The 27,445-nt window shown below is 36.7% G+C and overlaps 1 protein-coding gene and 1 non-coding gene across 2 annotated transcripts in view; both read left to right on the top strand.

Moving 5' to 3' along the window:
- Positions 1-628: 628 nt before the first annotated feature.
- The window catches only part of dimm (dimmed), a 28,036-nt gene continuing 1,219 nt past the window's right edge, over positions 629-27,445 (top strand). The window contains exons 1-4 of the mRNA XM_065484638.1: positions 629-790; positions 25,419-25,581; positions 26,327-26,550; positions 27,076-27,212. Of these exons, the coding sequence (XP_065340710.1) occupies positions 25,437-25,581; positions 26,327-26,550; positions 27,076-27,212 (506 nt within the window). The 5' untranslated portion in view covers positions 629-790; positions 25,419-25,436. The remainder of the gene's footprint in view (positions 791-25,418; positions 25,582-26,326; positions 26,551-27,075; positions 27,213-27,445) is intronic.
- LOC135941579 (U5 spliceosomal RNA) lies at positions 10,409-10,526 on the top strand. The gene has a single exon (XR_010574995.1). It is a non-coding gene; the product is annotated as a U5 spliceosomal RNA (small nuclear RNA).

Here is a 27,445-nt window from a genome sequence, read left to right as displayed (position 1 = left end):
TATTTACCCAATTTTTTATTATTTCGACGCATTGTCTGTTTTACAACGAGTGTTTGGTAAAACTTATCTTGGGATCAAAATCGTGCTTGTAAAACCGATTTTTCAGATAATTTAAAAGGATTGCTTAAATTGTTTTACAAACCTTAAGTGATATAATTTGATTTCCTAAAAAAAGACCCAAAAGGTGTTGCGTAAAAATATTTTGTTTACGCATCGCTCATTCTTTGAGCTGAATCAACAATTAAAAGAAATTTAATCTGTTTCATTGGCAAAAATATTTCATTACCTTCAATAGAATAAGAAGACAAGTTTCCGATATCCCCAAGAAGTAAAAATAAACAGTATTGAAGGTTGTTCACCGCTGACAAAGGAGTGATCGACCTTTTATCACCCACGGACCCATGCTCCTTTATCCAACTGCAAATCGCAAAGGGGGAATCGCAGGGTGACCCAATAACTAAAGCAGACACGGGCATTGTTGTTGCAGCGACGAAAAAAGAGAGTGCGCTGATTGGCGGCGCAGCGTCAGGTGAAATGTGTGTTACGGTATCAGTGAGTGCGATAGCAGCGTTAGGTTCGCGGGCCGACCATCAGGCGGCGCACCTGCGGCACGCGGCCAGGTGTCCGAGTCACGTCATTACCTTGGCGACCGCCGCCGCGAGAGCACCACCTGGTACAGGTCGCCCGGCTCACGTGCGCCCGCGACCTGACCGAACGCCCGCCCCCGCGTCCGACCTTGACCTCGCCCTGACCTATCCTGGCCGGCGACGACCCCTGCCCGGGACTACTGGTGAGTCACCTGCAACCCCGATTTTTTGGGATTTGATTTTCGGGAGAGAGGAGATATTTAATTTCGAAAAAAATAACTGGTTCTCATATTTTATTACTTGCTCCAGACCGGTGGGTGTGGCCGAAATTGCACAGATATCTTGTACGTCTCGTGAGTCAGGGGATTGATTGGAGCAAGAAATTTTATTCTCTTCAATTAACTCGGGAAATGTGAGGCGTACGTCATTTCGAAATATCTTTTTTGTTATTGTTTTGGTTTACGAGGAAATTCTTCTCCTATTGCACCGTGTGGGAAAAACACTTCTCTGTTGACTGTATAATATTATTAAAAACTTATTTTTAAATATTTCTTAAAAATACAAATAATTTTTTTGACAAGAATATGAGATTGTCATTACATTTTCACAAAAAAAAAATTAAATTAGCACAATCTCAATGCTCTAAGTTCTCTTTAAATTGTTTTTAAATCAAAATAATTAATTTATGATCGACCTTTTATATTTTAAATGTCTGTACCGAATTTACCTTATTTATTTTTATTTCTAAAAACTGTTGATAACTGAACATGAAAAATTTTAATAATTGAAAGTTTAAAATTTTAGTATCTTCCCCATTAATTTTTATTGAAAATTTCAAAACCAAATTTAAGTTTAAATCAGTTAACTGCAGAGCTAAAAGCACTTAAATTATTAATACTGTCACATTATCAGATCTGTAGCTTTTGTTCTTGATGCTTGGGTCAATATCGTCGGAAATTTTAGAAATACAGTTGCGAGTGCCGCTTTATGAATGACGGCTTTGCTCGCTCGCTCGCTCTCTCGCTTCTCTTTGGCCACGCAATGCGCCATGAATGAACCGCGGGCGTGTGTGTGTGTGTGTGTATGCTGCAGAGAGTGCGAAGCAAACATCACTATCTGCCGAATGCATCTAACAATAAAAGCAAGAAGTGTGTGTTGTTTGTGTTGCGATCCGATCTCGCTAATTATTTGCGCCGGTTCACACGATCTCTGGCATTATACTTGTCACAGGACTTTGAATAATGAAGAGATCTGCCCTGATTCTAAACGCTTCTGACTGGAGCTATTTTAATTATCTGAAAAACCTTGGATTGAGATCATGGCGTAGACAATTAAGATCGAAACTGTCAAAACGTTAAAGCAAGTAGAATTTGATTAATTGAACAAATATATATATTTTAAATCAGTTGAGAATTTTCATTAATTGCAATTGTGCTCAACATGATTTCTACAAATTGTCCTAGATTAAAATATTTTTAATACATTTTTGCAAATCATTTGTAAAAGAATTTCAAAGCAAAAGTTGAAGCACTTTATTTTTGGTATTTACTCAATTAAAACTTTTAAAATATCATTTTTATTATTTTAATTAATAAATTATTATACTTATAAAGATAAATTGGTGTTTTTTTAATTAGGATAATATTAATTAACAATTCACCAGTTTCAGAATACCTTAGTGTTTGAAGTTTGAAGCCCCCAATAGATGATGCCAGCGGTTGCTTCCGATTTTACGGCACTTCCGTTGCGATTTAAGACTAATTAATCATTCATCTCTTAAAATTAAAATTATTTTTTTTTAAATTGGATGAAAACAAAAATCAGTTTAGCCCTTCGTCGTTGAAGCGGCTGGAAATATTTTTTATTTAAAAAATTATGATTCTATGGCGATTTTTAGTTTTCAGTGCGTCAAAAGAAATTTTTAAGAGCAGAATGTTGTCTTGATTGAGTCTTAAATCGCAGCGGAAGTTCATTAAAATAGAAAGTAACCAAAAGGGGCCATCGATTGGCGGCTTCGAACCCTAAGGGATTTCACAACGGGCGAATTTAATATTTTTAAATTAATTTTATTTATTTTCACGCCAATTTGCAAGCAGTTTATCAGCATTTGATAACAACTTATCATAAAATTGCTGTCTAAAACACCTCAAAATCATATTAAAACTTTAATATTTGAATCTTTAACAAAAAAACACAATCCCAGAGTCCATAAATCCCTGGAATAATTTAAATTTTAAATATTAAGCAACCCTTAATAGCATTAATGACTTGCAAGTCATTGCTGCACGGAGATAAAAGAAGAGCGAAAATAATAAAACACACAGAGCACAGCGCAGAGCACAGCGCAGAGCACGGTGAGCTCACGCTCGCTCCGGGTTGTAGGCGCGATTTCTCCTTGCGCTGCTCGTGATTTGATAATTAAAAATCAATGCCTGACTGTGCTGTCTGTTTATTACGGCCGAATGAGCGGTCGGTCGGAGAGCAACTCTCACTCGCTGCGCCGTTCGGCTGGCCGGGTTTCCGAATTTCTCTCTGCTCCCCACAGCGGTTCAGGATAAATAATAAAAAGCACGCAGCCAGTTGTCGGAGGCTCGGCAGGAGCGCTCGCGAAAAAAGCGAGCCGGCCGCGAGCAGAGAATTTATATACATACATATACGCGAAGGCAGGCGGTGAACGAACGAACGAACCGACATCCTGATTAGCGTAATCGCAACATTCTATTTTGACCCAATTCTCGGCCCACGAGAGCCACTTCTTCGCTCGTTCAACCATGATTTCGTTTATGCGCATCACTTTTCTGTGCAGGCATCGCATTCGGCACACTCTTGACCTTTTTCCTATTTTTTTTATTTCAGTTGCAGTCTCGAATATTTGCCATTGTTTTTGATAAATTTGTTTTCAATCAATTTTCATGTTTTAAAAATTAAATTGTTTTCCGTTTTTTTAAATCAGTTTTCCATTAATTTAGGATTGAAAATCCATGTCAAAATTTTATATAAATAATAATTGTTCTATCAAAATTGGTAGCGCTGTTAAAAAAAATTAAAAATTGATAACTAAGAAGATACTTCAAAATAATTTTAAGAAATTCTTATTCAAAAAATAATTACACTGAATTTGATAGCTTTTAATTTTTCAGTTAATTTTAATGGCTCCCTGAAGTGAACTATTACCAAAGTAACAATATGTTTTGTTTGAAAAATTGTTAAAAATTTGCAGCAATTCAAATCATTATTAAAAAAATGGCGTCAATACTTATAATTCAAGGGGCTATTAACATTAATTCGTATGAATTTAAAGATCAAGTTTTTTGAACTGCAAAAGTAAAAGTTTCAACAAGTAGTCGACTTTCTGATCGTCTGGTGAGACCAAAAATATAATTATTCGCTAATCACATATCATTTTGGTACACAGCCGCGGTGAGAAAACCGCCGCACAAGGATGTCTGCCGTCTGCCGAATATAACGATCGAGAGCTAAATCAAAATTACGCGTGCGTTGTGAAAGTTTTGATACCCGTCGGCAGAAACGCAGATTCTTTTTCGCGATTCATTTATTATATGTATATATCGATCAGCTGTCCTGATCGGAGGATTGCTCGGAAAACATGTCTAATGAAGCAGCACATCCGCCCCCGCCAGCGTCGTTTGTTACTTGTTATGCAAAAGCTCCTCACAAATAGAAATTATACCGTTCGACCGTGTGCAAACCAGATTCCTCTAGCGATCAAGAAGGAGCAGAGTGTGAAAAGGAGCAGACTTTGCTTTGCCACCTCGAAATTTATTGCTCTCCGCTTGGAAAATTAACTGACCGGACAGTTTTAATTAGTCCACTCATCAGTTAACGAAATCTGGTTTGTTTTTTTAAGATTGGTTTTTAATAGGCTGTGAATTTCGGAAGATCAGATATTTTCTGAGCTCCAAATCATCACAGGATCATTAGATGGGCATGCGCTTGTTCGTTTAAAGCAGTTTTAATATTAAAATACACATTAAAATCTATAACTGTCAAAAATCCAAGCTAAAACAGTCTTGAAATCATCCAAATCAGAAAAAATATCATCGAACAGGAAACAGGATAAAAATTGGGTTTGTGAGAGGTGTAATTTTTTTAAAAAACACAGTTTAAAACTCTTAATCTTTCTACTGTATTTTTTATTAAAAAGAACACGTTGCTAGAACATAATATCATCAAAGACAATAGGACATAGATTTAAAAAATCACTAAAATTGGCGAAAGCTTCGGCAAGAAAATTTGTTGAGCAATTTTTTACTGTTTTAAATGAAATTGATATATGGGATTCAGCAGCGGAAATTTCCCAAGTCGTGTATATAAACATTACTCCTGTTACGTATTAGGATTTTCCAAATGAGCTTGTTGCATTCGTCAAGGCCTGCATAAAAAGTGTTTTATGCCCAGTGTGAGCCGCCGCAGGACAACAAGTCCACGCGCCTGAATATTACGCCGCTAAAACCGAAACCGTGTACAGAAATACGAATTGAAATAATTCCTTTTTTTTGGTGTGGTCGGCCCTCGAAAATGCGACTCACGAGTTAACTTTATGTTGTGCGATTTGAAGCGATAATAATTATTTTTTTTGTCAGATTATTTTCGTGCTTCACGCGCCGGGGCCTCGAAAGCAAAAGCGAAGAGCGAGCTCGAGTCCAATTGCCAAACGCTGCGCCGATTAGCACCTTGTTTATTTGCTAATTTATTATCATGCGTCAAGTGACGTCACGAGTGCAAGCAAGCAGCGCGCAGCAGGAAAAGAGCAGTTCGATCTGCTTGCATTTTAGTACTCATTACTATTCATATTTTGTCATTGTTTTTATTTCATTTATTTTTTGTGTATTCTTTTTTTACCTGGAAGGTTAGACATTTTTAAATGTAATGTGATAAATTAGTGCAAAAGCCTGGAAAATCCTTGTTGCCAATACAAGAACTCGTCCCTTAGAATTCAGTTGAAGCCAAAATTGACCTGTAAATATTTGAGAAAAGTGGCTGCAAAGTTAGCAAGCTTTTTAACCGTCTCCTTGCTTGAAATCTTAATTTATTTCCCAACAAAGAGATTCCCTAAGAAGTTTCATACGTTGTTGGACAGATCTCGACGAGAGGAATCGAAATCTGCCTAGGAAATCTGGTCAAACACTTTAAATTTTGGAGAAAATTTGTTTGTTTTGTCTGTTTTGTTTGTTGCAAATTGTAGAACACATATTGTTTATCGATCAACTACTTTTACTGAATCCAACAATTAAAAATAATTTTCAACTGTAGACCTGTATTAAAATCCACTGCTTTAATTCCCGTTGAACCAGTTGCAGCCGACTGCTCTATTTATTTTCGTACGCGCTTTTCCCTCTTGTCCAATTCCCACAAAGTCCGCAAGTGCAACGAACCGCAAAGAATCCGGTCCCTTTTTAATAACACGCCTGGTTTTGCGGGTAAAAACATTTCTCTCAGTTTCAAGAGTCGTGCGTGCAAATTTTGTCGCCGCGCGCAGATCAGAGCATGAGTCGGCAGATTGGATAGGAGCAGCAAAAAATCAGCGCCCTCGTCTTGCTGGCTCACCGCATTCTGGGTCAATTTCGCCGCCGCCGCCGCGTGCTGTGCGGCCGCGGCATGCACGCCTAATAAAAAAGCGACCTTTCATAAAACAATTAGGCGCGCCGCAGGCCTCGCCCGATGCACTCGTCAAATCTCGCGCGACAGCAGGCGTTTGTGAATAATGCGATTGTTGTTGGAACGCGCGGCCCGCGGAGCAATTAATTAAAAGGCGGCCGTGGGCATTTAATGAGTGAGCGCCGTGGAATGGCTTTTTTGAATAATTTCCTGGCTCGTGGTGATTATGCTAATGAAGTGGATGTCGGCGGCGTTCTCCCCGAGAGATGCATGTTCTCCGCGTTTTTATTGCAGTTTGAATAATATGCAATAATAATCATCATCGTCTCGCCTCTCATTTTTAACCGGCAATTTATGTTCTTTGTTTAATATTTTATTTAAATTCATCCTCTCATCAAAAACATATTAGGAATTGTTTCCTTTATTTTCTGGAATCAAAATGATTAATATAGGCCTAAAATTCTGACAATTAGCTTAATGATTTTATTTACAAATAAAAATAAAAATTAAAAACCGGCTGGCAGGCGTTAGAACTCGATGAGAAAAGGTTCTAAAATAAATAATGAAAAAGAATTTAAAAAACTGCTACCCCTTTTAGTTAGAAAGAATAAATAGTGGTGGCTTGTAACTATTTTCTTTAACTCAAACATCAAAATGATCAAACCCTTTTTGATAAACCGTTGCTTGGCTTGACGTTTTTGTTGAGGGTGGGGTTTGAGCACTCTTCCAAACCATTCAGTTTAATAAGGGTGGTCAAGAAGAGTTTAACAGTGTGCCGATTTAGCAATTCTGACGCTTAAAAATCCAAGCGTTCAAGTTGTTTTAATTTTAGAGTTATTTTTTTTTAAATTGAAGCTAATAATTATCTGAAATTTGTCATGCGGTCACACAGTGCCTTAAATACCTCTTTTGAAGGACTTTTAAAAATTGAAATTGATTTTAAAATGATAAAAAACACCTGAAATATTCAGAAAACAGCCCTCTGTGACCTTTGACCCTAAACAATGACTTTGAATTTGGTGCTCATTCGATTTGAATGAAAAGAAATCCAAAATTAATCTTATAATTTTTAAAATATACCAAAAGGAGAAAAAATTATCCAAAAAAGGTCCAGTAAAAACCTGCAAGCATGACCATTTTTCTGCATATCTAGCGAAAAAGTGACAATTTACTGAATTTTTTTTTAAAAACATCACCGTTCAATTTTCAAAATAAGTAGCTTTTGACAGGTTGACTGACAGCCGCTTCCAAATTTATTTTCAGCTCACACAACTCACAAAGAACGAAACAGTTAGCATTCGAGGAGGCAACAACTGATAAGTAATTGGAATATCTCATTTTCGGTTTTGTCCACGTGAATTTCGGACTTGATTACTGCGCCACTTGTTATCAAATCGCGGCTGCCGCTGCGGACGAGGCGAATCTCCAGCTGGGCCGGCTCCATTATTTCTTATCTGCGCCCTTCGAAGCCGCGTGTGTGTGTTCCTCAGAAAATGCACTGCAATTCTCTTGCGAGTGTTATAATATATATCGAGACGTCTCTTTAAATTCATTTTGAATGAAAAGATGATTGTATGCCCCTGTTCAATGGCCTTGCGGTGTGGTTTTTTAAAGTGTTTTGATAAGGTTTTTTTTCTCATTTAGATAAGCCAGAGAAAGATTGAAGAGGGCGAATGATTAACAGGTTCTCTTTTCTAATCCTAAAACAAATGTCTCTTGTGTAGTTTGACGCTTTTTCGGATCGGGGAGAACAGTTGTTAAAAGAACACAATTTAAAATATCTTGAAGGAAGAAGCACGCGAGATTTTCACAATTGTAAGAAGAAGAATCAAGTGCGTAGCGAGTTGTTTATTTTTCCATAATTCTACAGAAATGTTCAGGAAGCTGCATTTAATTTGTGACAGTAATTTAATGTCTAAATTATATTCTGGTGCCTTTAATTGGTTGTGAAATCCACCACCAGATGACGCTCCTACTTAATTTTTAATTTATAATCACACCTATTAGATCTATATACAGCCACTTATTCTTGTATATAAAATCATATTAATTTGCCAAGCCCAAGCTCAATCTAATGGCATGAATATTAAGCATGTCAAATGCTATTTTATCATTTTGAGATTAATCTGTTCAACCGACTGGGCTGCCATCTGCTGTCAGCCCGGGACAAAGGCACGCGGACATTGTAAGAATTTGTCAGCTCTGCTGCGCTTTGGATTGGAATCCGTATCTTAAGAGCGTGGTCATGCTTGTATCTTGATGATGGATCGCACATTGTGTGTTTAATTCGAATGCTTGGAAGCATTTGTGTGTCGAGCGAGAGATCACACGCGCCCATCTTCGAGGGAATCAATGGAGCCTTGGCATCGATTGCGTTTGAGTCTGTCTCGATCTTCATAATAGGCAGTGACAATGCACCATTATTGGCATTCGAAATGAGGCGTGCAGCATTCATTACGCGGCGCCATAAAAAGATCTCTCGTGATATCGGCACCTTGGAAATATTGCCACCATAAATTATTACACACATAAAGCGCGCTATGAATTTATTCTAATCGCAGCCACTGAGCGCGTTGATGAACGACCGTTTTCCTATTTAATTGCTCCGCATCCGTGAGTGACAATCGTGACGTGCTAACAATGAGTTATTGCACTGCTTGCTTTTTTATTACTAAAAAGCTGTCTTTGCCGTTTATAGAGCAGTGTTCATACAAATTGGGCCTAATTGCTCAACCATTTCAGATTATGCTTTTAATTAAGACGAGATTCTCGATTGGGAAACCGGAGCACCGATATATATTTATTTGCAAAATTATCGACGCGGTCAAAGAGAAAGGAGCGGCAGTGTTGGGTAAAAATTAGGCGCCTGCAGCTCCGCGAGAGCAATGCACTCAAACATTTGTTAAGAAGGAAATTTGAATGATTTATTGTTTACCGAGAAAAGTTGCTGTTTTAGTTATTTTATGATACTACGAAGGAAACAAGTTTTGACAGTCTGATCCATGATTATTTTCTCCCTATTAAGCATATTTTTCCTTTTACACGATTTCAGTAAGAATTTCAATTGTTTTTATTGTTTTCACAGTTTTGAGCATATTTTTTCCAAATTTTGGTTTTTCCATTGAATTCAAAAGGATTGATACTGCAAAAGCCTGGAAAATGCTTGTTGCCAATGCATGAACTCATCCCTTAAGATCCAGTTGAAGCCAAAATTGACCTAATTGTACATTTTTTAGAAAAGTGGCTGTAATTTTAGCATGCTTTTCGAATGGTAAGGACTGTCTCCCTACTTGAAACCTGATTTTATTTCAAAACCAAGAGTTTCCCCAATAAGTGCCATACACTGTTGAATAGATCTTGACGAGAGAAATCGATATTTTCCAAAAAATGTGTTCAAGCGCTGAAAATTTTAGAGAACATTTTCCATTTTAGTAATTTTGCTCACAATCAGTATAAAAAGCCTATAACAAAAATTTGTTTCAATAATCTTAAATTTTACATTAAATACTTTTTGTGTAGCTATTTGCCCCACTGAAATAAACAAAGCATTTTTTGTTTTGATAACAGAGGGAAAGTAAAATCAGTCAATCAGTTCAGTATTTGGCTAACTTTTTGTTTGAATGCACTTGAGTTCTTGTTCTTACACAATTTGGCGACTGGTTGTTCCACAGACGATAGCAAATGACTTGGAAGCACTGCTCAGGCACTGTTACACTTACAAAGGGGGCCCGAAGTCGCATTCGATGCGCCCGCGACCTGCCCAAAAAATCGACATCATGCATTGTTGTTACAAGACGCCGCAAATGTTCAGGGCTGTTATTATACAAAATTTTGTGAGTCGAGTCTGGACTTGCACACGAAGTGTTTATCAAAGCAAACGCTGACGCAGCTGACGAAGAGGAGAGCCGGCCGCGGCCGAGCGAGAACCAAAGCGCGCATGCGTGGCAGGCCTCCCGTCTCCCTACATGGACAATCTAAGCATCAAAATGAGAGGAAAAATGATAATATTAATTACAGTTACATCTAATTCTTATAATTAACTAATTCATAAATAGCAATAAACTCACAGAAACTCAATGCAATATGTTTCAAGGAGTTTTGGCGAGAATTAAACTAAATAGAGTTAAAACAAAAGTAACAGTCGCGACGATAACAGCTCAAGTTTCGTTTGGTGGGGTACTCATTCACGACTGCCGTAGCTTTAACTCTGGGATCTCTTCAAAGCGAATAAATCTTTCGCCTTTTACTAAAGATTTCCGTGGAGAGGTCCACGTAAGGAGTCTGACTCCAATTTTTGAAACGAGCTGACGCAAGTCGGCTCACATATATAATCAATAATAGCCCTTCCCCAAATTCATAGAGATATGTGATTGACACTCTACGGAGGCAACACATGTTTCTCTGTGCACGTCCCTTAAGATATGCATGACCCAAATTGAGTAGCGCCCCTTAAAATTTATGGGGTAGATCATTCCTGCGTGCGCAAGTGATAATAAGTAAATTGAATCATGCATAATGTAAAATTTGGGAAGGGGGTGACAAATAAATATCTCGGAGGTGTTGAAAAAAAAATCTTTTTATGAGATAGACTCTTTACGAGTAACAGAATACCAATATATTGAACAGAATTCGCAATCTAATGTAGAATTGACAATTTAAGAGAATTGACTGAAGGACAGTTTAAAACGAGAGAAGAATTTACCTCATTGTGCCGGGTCCTTCTCAATTAAACGCTCGGATCTCTTAGTGATGCGACCTTTTTGCTCGTGATTCTGGCGAAAACTAATTGTAATTCAAAATCTCTCTGTTGCTTTAACGAATTTCGAACAAATATCGCCTAACAATCATTAATAACAATACCCTGGACCAAAAAGTGAAAAAGGAGTAGGAGCTCACAATCAGCTCCGCAACCACTATACAATCCCTCCTCCAACGTTTTGAGCCTTCATGAGGGCCAATCCTTTGTGGATCTTAAATATTTTAAGTAAAAGAATAAAAAATTCTTATTAATAAGTATTGACAGTTAGTGGATAAAATTAATTTTATTTTCAAAGAAAATTATCTTCCAATTTTTGGCAATTTAGTTGGTCCAACAAATAAGTTGTTTTGGCCAATAACGTTTGCTCTGCTCAATATCAAGATGCTTTTTCAAATCAGAAATTATCATGGTTCGTTAAGATGATGTGTCGTTATAGCGTTTGGTATAATTTATAAATTTTACTTTTTAAAAGAGGAATGATACTGCAAAAGTCTGGAAAATGCTTGTTGCCAATGCATAAACTCATCCCTTAGGATTCAGTTAAAGTCTAAATTGACCTAAGAATTACTGTATTTTTTTGAGGAAATTGGCTGGAAAGTTACCGTGCTTTTCAAAAGGTAATGGCTGTCTCCTTACTTGAAATCCGATTTAATTTCAAAACCAAGAGTTTCCCCAATAAGTGGCATACACCGTTGGACAGATCTCAACGAGAGGAATCGGAATATGCCAAGAAAATATGTTCAAGCACTGTAAATTTTGGAGAAAATTGGCAAAATTGGAATTTTTATTGTAGTAAGGTCCTTTTTTATTATTGCAAATTGTTGAACAAATTATTTTTCGATCTATTGTTTATGGCATCCAACAATTCAAATAATTTTCAATTGTTGCCCTGCATCATTTACTTAACTCCTTTCTTAATAGAATAAAATCTTTAAAAAATATATATATCTGATTGCATTTTACTTGAGGCAAAGTTTAACTGAATGCGACTGTTAAATTTAATGGCACTATAAGCAAACAAACAAACAGCATAAATATTGACAGCAAAGTTCGTTAGAAAGTCTGCGGGCACTCAGGTGGGCAAATTGAGCGAGCGAGAAGAGCGATGCTGATGATTTTCCAGCTCGATCGAGAGGACACGCTGCGCAATAAAGTCGCAGGAGTTTCAAAGTTGTTGCTGACTGCGGATCCAGTTAGGTCAGATGCGATGCTATGCGCCAGATAGATACGTGTATGTATTTATTCCCGGCCGGCCGGCCGACCGACCGCGCGCGGCGTGTATAAAATGAAAGGGCGGGGCCGGCCGATTGCTGTGTGCTATTCCTCGGGCTACGACGGCGAAAGCAGAGCACACACACACACACACACACTCACACACACAATCACCGCGCGCATAATACACCTCCTTTGCCTTTAAACGAGTGCACCAGCAGGTTTTGTAGATTGAAATCGCGCCAGCAGCTCTCTTGCTCGCTCTCCCTCTTTCTCTCGCATTTTTTTGCCTCGCTTCAAATTGGGCGTTGGAAAAATGCAAAGGGACCGCGCGACCCACCGACCACTTCTTATCGCTCCGCGGCGCTGCATGCGACATCGATATTTCTTTCTCCGCTTTGAATTCAACCACGGGCTTGCTTGTCAACCAATTAATTGTGCATCTCATCAATCATGCACGATGTGATTTTTTGATAGAAGGATGAACTGGGATGAATTCAATGGATGGGACGTTCATAAGCGATTGATTCCCATTGTCAGTAGCACTGATAACAAATAAAAAATGAAATGATGGATGCTCTTGGCAATTTGTTTCATTTGATTTACAAAACTTGGGTCGTAGCACAGTTCTAGCTTTTTTTGAGTAAAATCAACAATGTCACACCCAGCCAGGGTTTGCCAATTTTGCAACACAGAAAAATGAATTTTCGGTCTTTTGGTCAAACCAGTGGCATTTTTACTGATTTGTAAACATCCCTATTTTTGGTCATCCATCAAGAGAAATTTTTATTTTCATTAAAAATGCATTTGTTTCGGAAAAATGTGCAAAATTGCAGCAAAAAGTAACAATACCTGTTTTTTGTAATGCAATTTTTCTGTTTATCCGGGAAAATGCGAGTTTTTGCGAACCCTGCACCCAGTAAGCTTTGCTAATTTTGAAATTCGCTAAATAACAGCTGGCTATACATATTTTATGGTGTGGTTTTATCGCATTTTCTTTTTTTTATGAATTGCTGCGCCCTAAGAAGCTCTTTATGTGGTGTGGGAAAGTGATGTTGCTTTTTACAGCGGTGACCAGATTCGTGCGACGCGCAGATATGGCGCGCGGTGGAGTCTGGCGCGAAAATAACCATGTTATCGTCAATATTGTGACGTATAATTTGCATTACTTGAACTAATTGTGTCTTTTGGATCGTAAAAACAATCTCTTGACACTTGTACGGGAATCCAAAGAGAGCTTTTTGCTTACCACATTCAGACGCCATCTTGCATCTGCGCAGTGCGAACCAATTGTATCGCTCATCTGGATCCCGCTGGTTTTTAAAACCAAAAACGTTATAAAATTGATTCCTGGTTTTTAAAATGCCTTATTTTTCTACTTCTAGGCAATTTCAAAACTCGAGGTTTTCCTCCAGCAATTAAATGAAATGTTTCTCTGAATGTATTCCTTTTCGTCATCAAGTTACTTATGTTTTTGATGGACCATCATGAATTTAGGAGGCTACAAAATTAAACTACTCCTATTTTAGTCATAAAGATATGCCAAACCTTTCCAAATATCACGTTGCACGTGTCGGCCAACAAGTAAGAGAGAGAGGAAATAAGATCCGTTAGACTCAAAGCCGATTTTTACAAGTGAAAAATTATTGTTCCATCACATTAAATGGCCTATCCGCGTCCTAGAAGGCGTGCCTTAACATAACATTTTTATGCTGGTACACGTTATTGCACTATTGCTCAATTTATAAAATAAAAACACCTTTCACTCTGCAAAAGGAAGATCCACGCCCATGCGGCAAGAGTGCCGAAAAATAAATAAAGACTCGTCCAAGGTGATCTGCCCTCTGGTCCGGTCGTAAAGCAGAGAGGACTTCATTTTCGGGCGTGTTTGGGCAAAATAAAATTAATCTCTTACTTCATCTCGCGGACCTTGAGACACACACACACACACTATTATTGTTTTGGTATGCGGAGCGCGGACGACAAATTAATTATGTGCACCTTACGCCTGCCAAAAAGCAAAAGGATCTTGTCGCTTATTTTATGTGGCGTGTCCGTCCGTCTGTCCGCCAGCGGAGCAGGTTTCGCCGTGCGCTTTAATTGGGGGCCCTCCTCACTCGGTCAGTCTGGTCACCTCATCTACAGTTACGCCCCGGATCACTGAGCGAAAATGAGATTCGAGAGGGGAAGCCATGGCAGTGCGCGATCTTGTTAATAATAGTTTGTAATAAGCGTTCATGGTGAAAACGTTAAAGTTAATTTATTAATTCAATTAATGTTAACGAAAAAATGATACAACAAAAAACTGTATAGTTAGTGTATTGCAATTAAATTAATTTTATTGCTAATTTATTCCAGCGTTTTATAAATTTTTTAATTAAACATTTTTTAAAATAAAATTATTATTTAAAATAAATCAATATTAATATATATTCTCCATTTTTTTTGGTTTAGCACTGTTATTGAATGATAATTTGTCAAATTTATTTGCTGTTTCTTTTATTATTTTTTTTAATTATATTTATCCGACAATTTTATACTGCATATATATTACAACAGAAGTAACTAATGTCTTAATATCAATTGCTACAACTCGTGTGCGAAAATACTTGAGTATGACTATCAATGTAACATTGCTTTTAAAATATGAGAATGAATTTCCCCGCATATTCCTATTACAAATATATACAGATTTGAGGCCCTAATTGTAAGGATCATGAGCAGTTAAAAAATACATAGGAAAGAAATTTTTGCTCATGCTAAGCAAGAAAGCTGTCTTTGTAAATCGACAAAAAAATTATTTGTGTTGTGCGGAGTCTCTGATAGCCATAAGGGTGCGAGTTTACCTCTGAAAACCATATAGAAATAATTAAAATGAAAAATTAATACTTTTTCGGAGATGATTCTCGAATAAATTAACTTAATATTGGTATTTCGATTTTTTTTTTTTAAAAAAAATCAAAGGTTCTCTAACGGCCACTTGAAATTTTCATTCGAATTTTGTGCGAAAATATTAAATTTGAGAAACATTTGTTCAATAGGAATAGACTGTAAATTAAATCAGCTGTCTGAATATTGGCAGTTTTAGAGTCTTCTATAAATAGGTGAATTTTAATAAAGCCAAACACAGACCCCTTTTAAAAAATAGTATCAGGACTCAAAAGTACACACGTACTATTTTTTTATCTCCTATCACTACTAAAATTTTACTAATTTCCTCACCCCGGAAGCAATTAATATCCTTTTCTGAAAAAAGGGTGTAACCGGCAAAATTTGAAAAAATATTGGTTATTGAAGGGTTATTTTTTTAAGTAATATAATTTTATAAATTAAAAAAAAATCACTAACATTCCTCTCTAAAAACAGCAAATAAATTTTAAATATTCTCCTCGAGATGAAAAAACGATCTTGGTGGGTGCAAAGTACGAAAATAGAGCAGAAGGGTGCAAAATTGCAACCTTGGCCGGCCTTGGTTGTTGTTTATTCCGGTGGCGTGTCGGCTGGCGTGGGTCGGCCAACGAGGGCGGAGGTGTTGGCAGCGGCTGTAGGTCATCGGCCGGCTGCTCCTGCAACTTGGGTGACCGCGCGAGCGCGAACGTATATACGGAACACCTGCGGCGCGCCTAGCCAAAGCGTCTAATACATTTTTCAATCTCGTCCACGTCCATTAGTTGATTAATCACTCGCCGAAACACATATTCACTTAAAGCAGCCGGAATGTTAATGTATGCAAATTCGCTCCACATTTTATTTTTCGGCCTATCTACGCTTCGATCTTAATCCGCACGTGTAGGGAGTTTCTGCTCCTGACAAACCCGAAATTTTAAAACGTCCGCGTAATTTTGCTTGTAAGCAATTGCCGGGAGTACACACGCGTGTAGGTACAAGGGGCATTCGAGTGTGTAGCGATACCGACCAGATTAGGAACCAGTTTTTGGGCTAGCACCGTGGACTAGCTTCAAATTGAATCCGTTCAGATACACTTTTTTAATTATTTCTACACGCCGAGATGTTGAAACAGCAGAGCTTATTTTAAAAGGTGTATATGTATTGCATAACATAATATTCTGTCAGACTCGAAATGAAACCGACCAGGAGAAGGGAGGGATTAAAATCGGATATTCAAATCTCCACACTAAAAAAGCGTATAAAATATTATTTTCTTTATCGGTGCTATCGTCAGCTGGAGTTATGGTATCTTTAAATATTCATGAGTGATTTCAGATTTATCTAATTCAGTTAATAACAAATCAAAAATTGCACTGAAATTATTAAATTATTGCTCAATAGTTTAGAATGAAATTATGCGGTGAGTACATATTTAATTAAATTAAAAATATGAATTATTCAAAATATGTTATTATTTTTAACACTCAAAATTAACAAGATGGGTCAGCTTTAAAACATTACATATAATTAAAATTAAATTAATATTTTTTTAAAATAATGCACGAAATAAAGGAGAGTTAACTCTAATTTAATTTTAAATAATTGTTTAAAAAAAATTATCTTTATAGGACAAAAATTAATGTTAGTGTATGAATTGTTAGCTCTAAAAGAAGCTCATTGAAAATATTGTTAAAGAATTTAACTATAAATAAATTATTCAAGGAGCAAATACAAATCAGAGTTAAAATTAGGGCAAGTGCCAAATTTCTAAAAAATTGAGAGTTTTGTCAAATAACTTTTTGTTAGATTTTGATTCATCTCCTCGCAATCTATCCAATGGTGCGTGAATTATGTAGAAATTTTACCTATTTTTGAACTAAATTATGATTTTATGCTCATTGTTCAATGTGCAAGTTTAGTAAATTTCAAAGCCGATTTTGTTGCAAAATGAAACGGCCAATTTTTGTATAACTCTTTGAGAAAAGTTAAGGTAGAACTAAAAATATATTTTTCAAATATTTCCAGTAAATATGCACTGAAAGTGCAAAAAAAATTGCCGTACTTATTTCAGAAAACGACGTTTTTATCCAAACACGACCTAAATGCTCAAGTCTTTGCATTGGTGACTTAAACGAGGGATTTAATTTAACAAATTGATTGATTGTTAAGGATTATCAGCAAATATAATCGCAACAATTCTCCCTTTAAAAAATAAAAATTTATCCTAAATATTTTCAAATATATTTAATTATTTAAAGTAATTTTTCAATTGGTTTTCGATTTGATATGAAAAATATACACAAAATAATTTTGTTCCTATTATTAAATTGAAAAAAAAATGACAAATACCAGTAGCTAGACAGTTTTTGCTTTAAAATCATTTAAAAATTTATACCTACATTTTAAATTTAATGAAAATCAAATTCACTTGAAGGAAATTACAAAATATAATACGGGATTGAAGCTGCGATTATTGAGGTAGCAATTTTTTTAAAAGAGAAAAGGAAACAGCCTACAGAATTCCTGAGCAACCTTTGATCCAGTTTCTTAACAACTAATAAATGAAACAAAAGAAAAGAAAAACAAGTGGAAAGTCCTCCAGGTGCACGCGATTAAAATTGTCTCGCTTTGCAACACATTATGCACATTGCAGCTGCTGCATGGTGTGAAATTGTCACGCGAGGAAGTCAGTGGCCGATTATCGAAGCGCCTGGCCATAAATCAGCATCAAAGTCTACTCTCACGGATGATTTGTTTGCCTGCTTGTTGTGTGTGTTGTCGCGCCGACACTGCCGCCGCTGCGGCTCAGCGTAATTACGTATGTGCAGTGACACATGCGTGTGTTCATTTATATGCACTCGGCGCGCACCTGCTGCGTTGCATGTCTCGCTCGCTCGCTCGCCGCGCGGTATGACAACATTACGCATGAGACGCCAATCAAAAACCGGCGGCCTAATTATTTATTGCAAACGAGCAAAAAACCGAATCGGACGCCAATTAGCTTTTGAGCGGACGCGATTTGAATGCGCAAAGCGGGGCCAATTACCAATCGAGATTGATGCCAGATTGATAGATAGTGATCCGATCGGAGATCGATCGCAAATGGATAATGAGCCCTCGCTCTGAATACCGCGCGCGCGTTAATCCTTGAGTAGTGGGTTTAATTGTTCTTCTGCTGCCCGCGCGAGTAAATACTATTTTATCTTTATGGTAGCATTTGCCTTGTAGACTCTCACCGACGCGGTACTTTAATCTCTGAAACAATCTCGTTGAGGATCTGCTCGCCGAGATTTACATCTATTACGGTTTTCTTGAGTCATGATTTTAAAATGAAGGCGGAATAAATTTTTGCATCTCTTTTATATTGGAAGAAGTGGAAGTTCAGCTTTTATGCAGAAGTCGTCAATAATTATGACCAGCAGCAACATAAATATATTGTCAGTAACAAAAACTGATAGAAATCTCTTTTATTCGCAAATAAGAAAACTATAGCTGGAATTTTTTAAATGCATATTTTTTTAGTAACTTTTTTCGTACAACAGTTTGAATTTCTGGACAAAATAGTCGGGTTTCGAGATGGAAAGGGTGATTTAAATATTTCAAACAAATTAATAAATATGAGATGATGATGTTTTGGAGGTCAGTCACTACGGGGATAATAAATATTTATTTAATTGCAAAGTTAAAATAGACTACGCATGTCATATTTTTATTTTTTCATAGCTGCTGCGATGCAGCTGCTGGCAATGAGTGAGCACCATTCAAAAATTCGTCCTGAATTTGTTTGATGTTTTTCCCAATAAATGTAAATTTAAGAATAAATTTATCAAAATAAAAAAAATTAAATTAAAAATTATCTATTTATGTATTTTGGTGATTTTGTTCCGATTAATTAGTTGTCTCTGGATTTTACTAGCCAAATTAATTGGTTACAGTTGAATTAGGGCGCCAATTTTTCATCTTTTGCTAAGATGTCTTTAATATAGTGTTATAAAAATACATTGAACGATCAAATTAAAATTCCTAAATATTTTAAACAGATTTTTCATACTGGCGAAAAAAGCGGGAGCCAGATGTACGGTAAAATTGGTTCCCACTGCGCAGATCCAAGATGGCGTCTGAATGTGGGAAACAAAACGCTCTCTTTGGATTGCCGTTCGAGTGTCAAGAGTTTATTTTTACGATCCAAACGACGCAATGAGTTAAAAGTAATGCAAATTATGTCACAATATTGACGAAAACTTGGTTCTTTTCGCGCATTTTCACGAGTCCGTTTTTTCGCGCCGAACTCCACCGGACGCCATATCTGCGCGATGCACGAATCTGGTTCCCGCTGGTGAAAAAGCTATTTTTTATTCAAAACAGTTTCTAAATTATGGGTTTTCCCTTCGTTAACTAACCTGAGGCAAATTTATTACTGATAGAGTTTTTTCCTCAACTCGTATATCAGATTCCGATATTTGGATAAGTCGATCAACGTCAAGCCGCAAAACATCATAACGAATTCCGAAAGTTGCAGCACAAGCTTAACAAAATCCACATTAAACCACACGTATTAATGGACCAATTTACATTTTGATCAATAACAAATAGAACTGGTTTCGTCTGACAAGCAGACCGCCTCTCTCATAATTTTCCTGAAATTGCCCGTCGCTGCACGCTCGTTCAAGCGAGGAAAAAATAGAAAACAAGTACTACAGGCTGTTAATTCGTCTAAAATTTATCCGCGTGTTTGTGGAAATCCAGAAGCGTCTACGTATTTCATATTTTCAATTGATTAATGCATTATGCATGAAAGCAGTGGCGGCGTTCCATGCAAATGTAACGGCGCGCCCGCGATGAATATTCCCACACACACGCGATTCGCAGCTTTTCAACCGAAAAGCATCTGGCAAAAAAGAAGAAGAGTGGCGATCGGCCAAAAGGTGCAACGAACCCGCGCCCGGCCGCGTTTGGCCTCTGTTCAAATGCAAGGCCGTTTGTTTCTTTCGAATTAATTGACTCATCCAACGCGCTGCAAATCGCCTCTCACTCGATTTAATCGAGACAAAGATTTGAATTTGGAATTCCTCAGCTGTTGCCGCTGTCGCGCAAGGTTTTTCTCTCCGTCTCAGTCGGTAACTGGAACGTCTGCTCCGAGCGTGAAATTTCTTTTGATCGCTGCTTTCCTGCGCCCGAAACACAAACAAGCTGTAATTGCCTGTTCTCTGGCGGAATTTAATTGTGTGTGAGAAGAATACAAATTCGGCAGTTTATCTAGGGCTTGTATGAATGCGGAGATTCGAGGATTGTCTCATAGCGTTTTATGCTAGCGAAGGGAATTTGTTTACTTCTGCTAAATAGAACAGTGGTTTGACTACTTCAAATTTAGTTTGATCCGTTTGTATGTTGAAATTAAAGAAAAAATTATAGTAATTCACCAGTTGCATAAACCCTAAGTGTTCGAAGCCGCCAACAGATGGCGCCACCGTAGACTTTCGATTTTAAGGCACTTCCGCTGCGATTTCAGACTCAATCTAGCTACTGTGCATTCTTCAATTAATTTGCTATTTTTTGACGTGCTGAAAACCAAAATCGGTTCAGCCAATCGCCGTAGAATCGTGAAAAACTAGTTTTTAAATTAAAAAAAAATCTTTTTCAATGTTTCTACGGTGAATGGCTGAACCGGTTCTGGTTTTCAGCACGTCAAAAAAATCAAATTAATTAAAAAAAGCAAAATAGCTAGATTGAGTCTGAAATCGCAGCGGAAATTCCTTAAAACCGCTTAAAACAGAATTTTTAAAAAAGTCTGTGGTTGCGCCATCTGTTGGCGGCTTTGAACACTAAGGGTTTACGCAACTGGTCAATTTATTTATATTATATTTTTGCTTAAAATATTTTCTTGAAATTGTAAACTCTGTTTAGATGTATCTACGTTTTTTTTCTAAATTAACTATGGTATGTAAGCAGGATGCTCAAAAATTGTTTATTCTCAGCGGTAATTTAGCTGCAAAAATATTTTTTGTAAATTTTAAAAACTAAATTTAATATTTTAACCAAATTTTTGATAAAAATTTAGTATAAAATTGCTAAAAGATTTTTTAATAGGTGTCACAAGTTTTATGGTTTTTTTAATTTATTTATCCTACGCGTGGAGAATACACAACATCGTTTTCCCCAAAAAAATGTTTATTCACGATACACCCTGAAGATTTACTATTATTTTATCACATAAATTATATTCATAAGAAACCAAACTATTTTTTATCCTGGACCGAAAATCCTTTGAAGATATTTCACGAAGAAAAAAAGAATAATATAAACGTAGCAATAAAATTTGTCTTACAATTCAACCCTTTCTCTTTTAATTAGTTCCAAATTACAAATTGCGCTTTGCCAGTAAACTCTTCAATTAAAAAGACAAGCTGAAGCAACTTCGCCCAGAATTAAAAAATATATAGTCGACTACTTGGTAAAATATTAATTTAGAGAGGAGACAGAATTATTGGACAAGAACCAGACTGCAGTTATTTGCTGATTACCGCTCTGCGTGCGATCGTATAAATCAATTATATAAATAAGTTAATCCTCGTTAGCAGTCGTGAAGCCATTAAATGCGGTTAACTGACTGATAGCCGCGTGCAGACGCGAGTGGGAGTTGTTGATACAAATAAATGCTGTTATTCCCCAGCTGCTTTTAATTCGTTTCGTCGGTGCGGTGCGAAAAAAGTGATTCCCACAGAATCCTCTAGCTGTGCCCAAGCTCTAAATTATGGCTCGTGTGATTATCATGCTATATACTTTCCTGCTTGTTCTAAATTATTAATTTGTTTTCAATTAGAATAGATACATTTATTAAAGAAACAACGCAGGGTGAAGAATTCGAAAGGAAATTTGCTTTACGCATATTTCTGTTGTCCGTATTTTCGCCAAGATTTATTTATTAAGATACACCCTTGATTGCAGTAATTTTTAAAAGTGTGAAATTTATAAAGAAATATTAAAACGAAAGGAAAAACAATTTAATTTATTTATATTTTTAAACTGTTTCTTACCTAATAATTTAAAATAAACTTTGAGTCATAAGGTGAACAAAATTAAATTTTATTGAAAAAAATTCACATTTTGTATTATTTTGACGCTTCAAAGCAACCTTAAGGAGGCTTTTAAATATTTAAATGCAGCAATTACATCAGAGAGGTCCGAAAAGCACACCCAAGGACAGCTTAGTTTCAGTTCAGAGAGCTGCACACACGTAGTTCATTTTCTGAGACCCTGCCCTGGCCTCAGGGCTCACTCTCTCTCTCGGCGCGGCTAGCTCGTTGACCTCTGACCCAAGCGCGCAAAACAAAGCCTCGCGCGCGGCGAATCGAAAAGAAAACAAACCTGACTGGCACACGTGCAGCGGATTCCATTATTTTCGCCATGTCTCTTTCTCAATGGGTATCGCACCCGCCGATCTCTTATTATTATTATGGCCGAGTTGTAAAATTAGCTCTCACACCGTGTCTTCTCAAATGTTTTATTTGACTCTTGACACCGGTGAATTGCAAATTGCCTTTTGCACTTTTTAACTGAAATTGAATTATTATAAAATCTAAAAAAATATTAAATTTGTAGTTGTTTATTAAACTTAAAATTATATATAACCATTTAACAAATATAAAATTTATATTATTTCATTTTTAAATTTACTTCAAATTAATAAAATTATTTAACAAACATCTTAAGTCGTTCTCAATTTTATTTTATTAAAGATTTTACAAAAATTTATAGAACAAATACATAATTTTTATTGATTTAAATTTTTGTATGCGCTCAAGTGATTCATTCTTTTAAATAAAGAATATTAAGTTTTTCTAAAGCTCAAAAAATTTTCTTAAATTAAAATCATTATTTATCAGAATATATCAGCTAATTTAAAGCTCTAAGATAAAGTAATTTCTGAGGGTGAAAGTTTCGTCTTTTCATTCGCTGTGCGTGCTGTCGGCAATTTTGAAAATATATGCAAAAATTTGCCTGCGCGTGACTTTCTTCCACCACTTTTCTCTCTCTTCTCGTGCGTACATATAAAGGCGAATTAAAACGCAGCCATGGCCCGGATTCCATCCAACTCTGGATGGGAGCACGACTCGGCGTGAATCTCGCTTTCAACGCGTTTGAATTGAGCGAGGTGCCGGTTTTCGCAGGAAAACAACGCCCTTCGTGACCTGACACCGTACATCCAGGCCGGGCTTGATAGCAGGCAGGCAGGCAGGCGAGCCCCTCTCAATAATCAGCTCGCGTCTCGGCCGCACTTTCCTTCCTTGAATAACTAAATTATCTAGGAATAATTATTTTTGAGGTGTGTACCTCTGACGAAACACTCCTTATATACACTTTAAAACAACAGCTTTGTTTTAAAATAGAAAAGATCCAATGAACCAAAAAATTTATGTAAATATTTTGGTTTGAACTGCGCTGAAATAAAAAAATAAAAGTCTTGACAACAAAATTGTTGCTTTCTTAAAGATTGTCTTTGACGAAGTTTCTGAGCACACCAATCGATTCTTTAGGGTCAAATTAGGTTAAATTGATATTTTTTCCGACCAAAAAGTGCACCGTGATGTGCGTAGCACAAAGTAGAACTTATTTTCCCGCCAAAATAATTTGAAAATAACTGCGCATGCGTCAGAGCTAGTGTGGCGGAGGAGAGGCGTCACGTCAGCCACTAGCAGCCGGCGGTTGGCGTGTGCCAGCTCTGACGCATGCGCAGTTCGTGCATATAGATTCAAATTGTTTTGGCGGGAAAATAATTTCGCACGTCGCGCTGCACTTTTTGGTCGCAAAAACCTATTTCGACCCCCCAAGAATCGATTGGCGTGCTCAGAAATTTCGTCAAAGACGGTCTCTATGTGGAAAATGAAAGAAACAAGACTTGATTTGATATTAAGTATCTATTTAACCACAAATAATAAAAAATAAACTCTTTAAATCAATGAGAGTCAAGTCAAAGAGGGCAAAAAACCTTATTAAAATGAATCTTATGAATTTGAGAGATCTGTTCTAAAATATTTCCTTGCAAAAACATCATTTAAATGTTTTTAAATTTAAAAAAATGGAATAAATATAATTTAAACAATTTCTTTATTTAAACTTTTAACTTGAAAGTACAAAACAAATACAAAAATTACATAAGAGCTTAGAATTATCTTAAAATTATGCTGAGAATGATAGTGATCAGAACGAGACACTCACAATGAATTATTAAAAACTGTTGTGACCTTATTCAGAAAACTGTGTTTCCATTTGCAAGATAAGTTGAAGCACAGATAGGATCAATCGCAGATGTTCGATTACTAAGCACAAAACGCCTCAAGATTGCGATAAGAAATTACGGTCGTGCGGATCACAAATGCAAATGTCAATTTCACGGAATTTCCGCGGCCGATGGAGCTGAGCGATTATCTAATCATTTATATTATCTTGTCGATTGCCAAATTAATTGAACTTTGCGCGCATTCTCACATTTTACCGCAGAGGAAACGCACACACAGAGGTGGGTAACTCTCATTTTTCCGCGTCTGCGGTCAATTAGTAACAACCGAGAGCCGCAATTGCACCAATATATATATTTTTGCACTAACAAAAGGGGATTGGGCGCAATATAAATTCCGTTGCTGCCGCGTGTAATTGGACTTTCTTTTCAAAATACACACGTACTTGCTGCCCGCCGGCGAGACAGGCTGATTGTTTCAATTGCTTTTACCGCTGTTAGCATTGTTCCGGCAAAAGTTAAAGGAGATTTGTTTCAATTCAAGTCGGTTTTCTGGATGAAATAAGGTCATTTTCAAAGCTGAAACGATAGTTTGTCTTATTTATTTCTTTGCTAAATTACTCGTTAAATTTTCAAGTTGTGGAAACTGAGCTAAATGATTTTGTTTTGACTTCTTGTTTTCAAAACTTAACATAGACGACGTCGGGAAACATTTAACTAAAGGGAAACCAAAAATAATTATGTTTTACTGCTCAATTTCCCAGGTCTTTAGTTTAAAAATAATTCCAATGCCATTTTTTATGCTTAATTTTGTAGATTCAAGTTGCCATTTTTCAACTTGAATCTACAAAATTAAGCATAAAAAATAGGACAATCGAGTTTTGTTACGTGCGTGGTCTCATGTGGACTCGCGGAATCTAAGCCTGATTAAACGGCGTGTGTTCTCTCCCCTATGTCAGTCAGTTTAATTGAGCGAGAATTCCAGATCTATTATAGTCACAGCCCGGGGCTGATTTGCATGTTTATTATCACCATTATTTGCCGTTTCCCGAGAGCCAATAATTCCTCCTCTATTTTCGCTCGACACGTGTAATTATTGTCGTAAATTTGTTCGCAGACTGCGTGACCTGCCAAGATGCGCTCCGGGGGCGTGAGTAGGCCCCCGGCGGTCAGCGAGGAAGAGTACTGGGGCCAGCCGAGCAACTGGCAGGACTCGGAGGACGTCGAGGTCGAGCTGCTGGACAACTCGGAAGACATGAAGCAGCCAAGTGGCAACCAGAGTGAGTACAAAAAATATATTATAACAAATATACAAACTATGGAATATTTATCCAGCAGATTGTTATCTTTATCTTTAATGAATGTGGGACGTGTTTGAACAGTTTAATATGAAATTAATAATGTTGTTTGTAATGCCAGTAATTTTAATTTAACTCTTTCAATTATTGACTGTAAATCTACTATTAATAACTTTTATTTGTGTAAAAAATATAGAAATAAAGATTTAACTAAACAAAATGAATCATTAAAAGAAAAATACAAAATATTTACGACCTCTAGTGTTATTAAAACTTAATTTTATTCTTTGTTGTTGAATTTTGAATGTAATGCATTCATAAATGAAAATGTTTGCCATATAATTTGTCTTTAAATTGTGATCAATGGAGAGCCTCGAAGAACTTAATTTTACATAAATTATAAAAATTCAGCTTGAAAATAATTTTTGCTTTCACTCTGTAAAAATTACTGTCAGTGGTAAATATATTTTCAAGAAATGTTTAACGTTGAAAATTTTGTGCTAGAAATAAATTGGAAGCCAAACGTAATAGATACGCATTAAGCTTTCTGTTCTCGTAGAGCCTACAATTATTCTACCCTTTTTGGTGTGGAAATAATTGAGCTATTTTCAAGTTTTGCTTAACCAATTCAAATCAAAACAAATAAGGGTAAAACATCAATAATTATTAGGAGATTGGCGTGGGTGATTTCAACGCTGGATTTTAATTATTTTTTTTGGCTTTGCAGGTTCAGAGGAATCGAGTAGCGACGGCGAGAGCTGCGGCCGCGGCAAGAGGAAGCGAACAGCGCGTCGATTGAGTCCGTCGTACCAGCCAACGCCGATGCTGAGCGCACAGGCAGCGCAAAAGAAGGGCAAACGCAGGGTCTCGGCCAGAGAACGCAACCTCAGGCGGCTCGAGAGCAATGAGCGCGAGCGAATGCGCATGCACAGCCTCAACGACGCGTTCGAGGTAAAATATTAACTGAAATTTTAATCAATTTTCAAAACGAAAAGACAAAATATGACCTGAAGGACCTTAGACAAAGTCTAAAATATTAAAAATAACTCATTTGTTGAGTTATGAATTTCGTGCAAATAATTTTTTATTCCTGTTTATAAAAAGCACCACTTTACGTAAATATTATATTTTCCTAGTAATTAAATATCGATTTAAATCTAATTAGCATTAAATTTTACTTTAGTTCATTCAAAATTCTGCTGTTTTTCGTTTCCTGATTGAAAAAATATTCTAGAAAGCGAAAATAAAAACCGAGATAAATATTATTCCTTCACTTCGATGGGCCTCTCAAGATTACGTTACTCTCAACAACTATTTTTCTGTACCAGATATCGATTTAGAGTGCTTTTTCAATTCTCAATGGCATTCATTGTCACAATGAGAAAAATAACCTACTTTTTTCGCCCCAACAAAATGACCTATTTAATTTACCACCGAGCATCAAAAACTAATTTTAACTATGTCCTAATCTGGCAGCAACTGCGTCAGGTGATTCCACACGTAAAAATGGAGCGCAAACTGTCAAAAATCGAGACGTTGACGCTGGCCAAGAACTACATCATGGCCCTGACGAATGTCATCTGCGACATGCGTGGAGAGGAGAAACCTTACACGTAATTAAGACCAGACTCCTAATTCCTTTTCACACTTACTATTGTCTCAGTCTGCAAGCGTTATCATTTCAACGATAAAAACACTGCTGGCCTCTCGCCACAACAAGAGAGAGAAGATAAGATTTAAAATACAAGTTAAATCCCTCACTATCAATCTTCTCGTGACTTTGATTTGTTTGGCATTTTCTATTGTGAAATTTTGCCACCACTTTAAGTCCTCTTAACTTAATTTT

This window comes from Cloeon dipterum, chromosome 3 (assembly GCF_949628265.1).
Source record: "Cloeon dipterum chromosome 3, ieCloDipt1.1, whole genome shotgun sequence".
Lineage (NCBI taxonomy): Eukaryota > Metazoa > Arthropoda > Insecta > Ephemeroptera > Baetidae > Cloeon > Cloeon dipterum.
The sequence above is the reverse complement of the archived record's forward strand: the minus strand, read 5'-3'. Positions and strand labels throughout refer to the sequence as shown.